The sequence below is a fragment of the Piliocolobus tephrosceles genome, chromosome 6 (genome assembly GCF_002776525.5).
Source record: "Piliocolobus tephrosceles isolate RC106 chromosome 6, ASM277652v3, whole genome shotgun sequence".
Taxonomy (NCBI): domain Eukaryota; kingdom Metazoa; phylum Chordata; class Mammalia; order Primates; family Cercopithecidae; genus Piliocolobus; species Piliocolobus tephrosceles.
The window spans coordinates 125,991,228-125,997,597 of NC_045439.1; the positions used below are offsets into that span (position 1 = coordinate 125,991,228).

General features: G+C 39.9%; 1 protein-coding gene across 1 annotated transcript; it reads right to left on the reverse strand.

Moving 5' to 3' along the window:
- Positions 1-1,275: 1,275 nt before the first annotated feature.
- LOC111522568 (olfactory receptor 11H4) lies at positions 1,276-2,470 on the reverse strand. Its single transcript, XM_023186667.2, has one exon. The coding sequence runs from the start codon at positions 2,401-2,403 to the stop codon at positions 1,324-1,326; it is 1,080 nt and encodes a 359-aa protein (XP_023042435.1). The 5' UTR covers positions 2,404-2,470; the 3' UTR covers positions 1,276-1,323.
- Positions 2,471-6,370: the final 3,900 nt, after the last annotated feature.

Below are 6,370 nucleotides of genomic sequence, written 5' to 3' on the forward strand. Positions count from 1 at the left end.
AATATCTTTCTCAAGTTGCATGGCAGAAGATGAGGTGAGGCTCTCTAGGTTGAAAGAACAGCCTAGGCTGGGCCTGGTGGCTCACGCCTCTAATCCCAGCACTTTGGGAGGCCGAAGCAGGTGGATCACCTGAGGTCAGAAATTCAAGACCACCCTGGCCAGCTTGGTGAAACACAATCTCTACTAAAAATACAAAAATTATCAAGGCGTGGTGGGTCACACCTGTAATCCCAGCACTTTGGGAGGCTAAGGTGGGTGGATCATGAGGTCAAGAGATGGAGACTATCCTGGCCAACATGGTAAAACCCCATCTCTAATAAAAATACAAAAATTACCTGGGAGTAGTGGCGTGCCCCTGTAGTCCCAGCTACTTGGGAGGCTGAGGCAGGAGAATCACCTGAACCCTGGAGGCGGAGGTTGCAGTGAGCTGAGCTCACACCACTGCACTCCAGCCTGGTAACAGAGTGAGATTTTGTAAAGAAAGAAAGAAAGAAAGAAAGAAAGAAAGAAAGGAAGAAAGGAAGAAAGGAAGAAAGGAAGAAAGGAAGAAAGGAAGAAAGGAAGAAAGGAAGAAAGGAAGAAAGGAAGAAAAGAGAGAGAGAGAGAAAGAGAGAAAGAGAGAGAGAGAGAGAGAGAGAGAAAGAGAGAAAGAGAGAAAGAGCCTGACTAGAACTGAGGGCTCATTTTGGGAAGAAATGGAAAACAAATGAAATAGATTTAGTGGGGTTGTATTACGAAGGGTGTTGAGGACCAGAGAGAGGGATTTAGATGTATTGACTCTGAGGAGCAGAGAGGAATATTGGTGAATATAGGAGTGAAGATGGAAATTCTTCTGAATTACTTGAGTTTGTTACAACAATCACATATTATTGTTGTAAGTAAAAAAATTGAGATAGAGATATTTAAAAAACATGTTTGAGGCCTTACTCTTTGCTGGGTATTGTGCTACTATTGAATCCCATCAGACAAAGACTCCTAGGAACATACCTGCAATTGAACAAAGTTGGGTTTATTGTCTTGTTGCTATGAGGAAGAAGTTATACAGTGGTGAACCATGGGGCATGACAGCAGGAGGGCATCTCACATAGCAATTCCATTTTATCATTCTAATAAAGACAGGCTTTGAAAACTTTTTAGTGGATGTCGATGACCAGTTAATTAAGGTTTAGAGTCAGTGTTGAAAACGTATTTCAGCTGGGCACACTTCCAGGTAAAATATACAACATCTAATTACTCAGACTGAGGACTAAAAGACTGCTAAAGAACTGACAACATCTCAACCTTGTTCTTCATTAGAACTTATAAATATGGCACATCTTTGGCTCACGAATTTTGACGAACTCTCATTCTAAACAGGACATTTCTCAGAGCGAGTTTCATGTCCTTATTACGAAGACTATAGATCAGAGGATTAAAAAGAGGAGTCATTACTGAATATACCAGTGTGAGGATCTTCTGCCATAAAGTTTGGATGCCATATGTAGGACTTACGTACATTACCATGACTGTCCCATAGAAAAGAGATACCACAACCAAATGAGAACCACAGGTAGAGAAGGCTTTTCTCCGACCAGCTGCAGAAGGGACCTGAAAAACAGCTCTTAGCAACAGGATATAGGATCGAAGAATGTATATACTAGTGAAAAAGAGAACAAGGGAGCTCTGAGTATAGAAAATACATTCAGTTATGGGAGCTGGAGCACAGGATAGAGCCATCAATGGGTCCATGTCACACAGGAAGTGATCAATGATATTAGGACCACAGAAGGGGAGTTGGGAGATGAAGAAAATGGGAATTGGGTATCCAAGGAATCCAATGAGCCAACAGAAAGACACCAGCTTACCACAGAACCTTCCGGTCATGATGACAGGGTACTGCAGTGGGTGGCAGATGGCCAGGTATCGATCATAAGCCATTACTGCCAGAAAGAGACATTCAGATGTTCCCAGTGAAAAGAAGAAATAGAACTGGAGGAAGCACCCAGAAAATGAGATGGCCTTGGTCTTGGAGAGAATGTTGGCTAGCATGTTAGGAACAGTGGAGGACACATACCAGATCTCAAGGAAGGCAAAGTTTCCCAGCAGAAAGTACATGGGGGTGTGTAGTCGTGGGTTGCATCTCACTGCATAGATGATGGCTCCATTTCCCAGCAAGGTCAAGAGATAAATCACCAAAAACAATGAGAAGAGGAAAATCTGAATCTTCCAGCAACCAGGGAATCCCAGGAGAATAAAGTCTGTCACGACGTGTGTTGCTGACCTGTTCATGGGTCTTAAATCTATGAAGAAGAAAGACATGAGTGTAATCCAAGTCTCTTGGAGTATAATCCAATTGCTTGCTACATATCTCAAGGACTTTATCGAGATGAGAACTTGAGCTATACAGGAAAATACACAAGACATTCTGAGATCAGGTGAGAATACGTCCTACCATATTTTGAACTGATTGTGGTTCTAAGTCTCAGTGTTATTTTGCTAGAATCCAATACCATCCAATGCAGCTAGAATTTCGACACTAGTGGCAGAACCAGACAAATGTATTTTCTTTCTTTTCCTTGGATGCTTAAGAAGACCTTTTCAGCTTTTGATTTGTTTTTCCAATGTTGATTATGGATTTTCTAGCACGAGCTCATCAATTTTCTCTTATTTAGCCCAACTTGTTAGAAAAGATATTTTGAGGATAACTGATGTAAAATTGGGTTAGATCTTTGACAACAAAACAAAATAGATTGACTGCTGCATGGAGATACAACTCCATGATAAAATTTTAAAAACATCTGCAGTATTTATTTTTATGTTTTTTACACATATTATACAAAAAGGAACTATCTTACTTTTTGTAATCAGATACCATATAGATGAAATAAAGAAAATGATGTTTTCAATACAAAAATTTAGTTTATTTAGTGAGCTTTTTCAGTCATGAAAACAAAGGGATTCTCTAAAAGAATCTGAGGTCAAATGGGGTTTTATCTACAATCTTATCTATTAGAATATTGGTTACTGAAAGGAAGGTAAGGACCCTTTCAAATATTTGACTACGTATGTACTTTTCAGTAGCAACAAGTTTATGTATTTAAGAATTAAATAAAATATACAAATGTGTTTAAACAACAGTAATCTTATACTTGATTAATACTTAAAATTTGCTGATTAAGACTTAAAAAAATGGTAGTTTTGGCTGGGCATAATGTCTTATGCCCGTAATTCCAGCAATTTGAGAGGCCAAGGTGAGCAGATTGCCAAGGTCAGGAGTTCGAGACCAGCTTGGCCAACATGGCAAAACCCCATCTCTCCTAAAAATACAAAAATTAGCTGGATGTGGTGGCGCGTGCCTGTAATCCCAGCTACTTGGGAGGCCAAGTGGAAAAACTGCTTGAACTCATGAGGTGGAGGTTGCAGTGAGCCGAGATCGCATCACTGCACTCCAGCCTGGGTGACAGAGCAAGACACCACCTCAAAAAAAAAAAAAAAAAAAAAAAAAAAAGATAGTTTCAATATTGAGTTTCTTGTTAAGTTCAGATCTCTTGTGTATTGCAGGTCACCAGCCATAACTTTGTCAGAAATGTAAAAAGACAAATGTGAAAGGCAACAAAGAACACAGAATTTGAAGGAAGGATCAGGTAGTCTTGGGAAAAAAGATTTGAACTTCAGCATCACTAGTTCTTTGGTAGTCTTTAAAGATGCATAAAAAGGGAAATTTGGAGCATCTGAGTTCTAAAGTTTTCCAGCTTTGCAATCAACAGTGCATGTAAAATACATGTGTTTATAGTCTTCCTTGAATAAGGTGCTCAATAGGTGATTTCCAGATTGTTATTTATGAAGCATAAATAAATCCCTTTCTTTGCTATACACTGGTCAGAGAACAAGTCCAGGCTCAGATTTAAATTGGGAACCAGAATTGTGAGATTTGAGTCTCCTGCCCTTTGTTCTGAATGCCTGCTTGATGAGAATAACAGTTTAGGACATTCTCCATTATACACTGACAACTTCACACAACATTTCATCTTTTCTACTACCCTTCTCTGTAAGTACTTTATTAGCAGCAACATTGTTTTTCCTGAAGCCTTGGAGAAATACAGATAAGTAATGGGGTGATCAGATGGTGGAGAGCTTAATAGAAACACCCGAGTAATCAATTTCAGAATTTTCGCATTGATGGAATAAACTGATTCCACAAAGTTCTATATAACACCACCCTCCAAAGTCTCCAAAATGCTATCTGGGAATAGTTAGGTAATTAGAATGGAATATTCATTATTTTATGCCACAAACATACTGTTTCTCCTGTTTTTTGAGATATATCATTGTTTGAGCTACAATCCTGGGAGACTAGCTCTCTCTCTCTCTCTCTACCACAGTGGTACAGTCTCGGCTCCCTGCAAGCTCTGCCTCCCGGGTTCATGCCATTCTCCTGCCTCAGCCTCCCGAGTAGCTGGGACTGCAGGCGCCCGCCACCACACCCGGCTAATTTTTTGTATTTTTAGTAGAGATGGGGTTTCACCATGTTAGCCAGGATGGTCTCGATCTCCTGACCTGGTGATCCTCCCGCCTTGGCCTCCCAAAGTCTTGGGATTACAGGCGTGAGCCACTGCGCCCGGCTGAGACCAGCTCTTTCATGTACTGTATTCCTTTCCAGTACAAGAAACTACCAACCAACTAATCAACCCACCAGTCCACCCACCCTAAGTGTGATAGCTTGATCTGATAGCCTTCTTTCGAATGCCCCTCACTTAGTATATTGTCTTCCTAGGTATTCTGAGAGAAGGAACATACCACCTGATAACTGCTGGAAAGTAAGATTGTTTTCAGAAAGATGATTGTTAATAACCATAAAATCATAGAATTAGAAGAAATGGTATAATAATCTAACTTCATTTTACAAATGAGGCTCAGAGAGGGGCATGACTTTTCACCCAATGAATGTCCTGGATTCACATATGGAACTTTTATTCTATACTATTATACCGCCTCCTTTGAGTCTTTGCAGAGAAACAGTGCCTAATCAGGTTTATAAAGTCAAAGAGAGTCTGTAGTAGATCATAGCAGTGGTTTCTTACCCACAATGATGGCTTTTCTGGCTCAGCTTGGAGACAGTGGTGGGCATAGCAGAGCTGAGCATAACTTCAGCATCAAGCATCTCCACTTCACTGGCTCTGATGAGGAAAACTCCAGCTGAGGGCGTTATATGTGGTTTATTGCCCTTCCTTCATTCCTGGAGACCCTAGAGGCTTTTGTCAGAATTTGCTGAGAGGTTTAACTCTATCAGTGTTAAATCTATGTTTTCTCTCAGGAATTACTGTAAAGCCCTGTGTTTCTCCCCATGTGGTCTCAGTGGCTTACCCAAGTTTCCCCGGAGTGCATTCTCTTTCCAACACTGGGGACTCACCTAGAATTCAGTATATTAGCTTGTATAGATATATATTATTAATTCTAGTATATTGGCTAGAATTAGGGAAGCAGAGGAGCTGGTGGAATTACAGGAATTAAAGACACATTGCAGGAGGCTTTCTATTGCAAAGAGATTGCTTTCCATTAAGGAATCATCCTCTGTGGCAATCAGTGAAATAAATGGTAGTTTTGCCTATGACTCTAATTCTGAAACTGAGACATATTGATGAACACATCTTTTCTCTGTAGCCTAAATGAAGTGCTTTAACATAGAGGAACAGAACACTATATTCTATTAGTCACTTAAAAATTAAATTCACTAAATTTTCTTGAAGTCTTTCACTGTAAAGACCACGTGGTTGGTATTGGGAAGGAGCTGCCTTGAGTGACCTTGATGAGGTGTAATTAATGTGCAAGGAATTTCAAAATTGTTTATGTAGAGAAGTCATTTAATCGACAAATTTAGTCAAATTGTCAGTTTCCACTCATTTCACTTTCTAACAGTGGAGAATTTGAAACTAGTGCAAATTAGAAATAGATTTAGCTTCAGTTAAAAAAATTAATTGGACTTTTGTTTTTCTCCTGAAAAATTGGGATTTCTTCCTTGGATCCTCTTAATCTACTTCTTCAAAGATGCCTCCTAGGAAAAGTTGGCAAGGATGAGCAAGGAGAAAATCTTCATTGATGGCTACTGGGGCAGCTTGTAAGTGAAATTGAGATTCAATGAAAGTCTGTTCTAGGAGTTCTCAAATTTTAATGTGCATATGAATCACCTGGACATCTTGTTAAATTGCAGCGTCTGATTCAGCAGGTTGGGACCTGAGAGAGTGATTTTCTAACAAGCACTTAGGTAATGCTGACCTTGCTGGTTCACAGGACACGTGAATAGCAATGGTGTAGGCCAGTCATTAGAAACACCTGGGGGGGCTGTTTAACACTTTCTTTGGCTAGAGTCACACAGTGAAAAAGAAAAAACCTC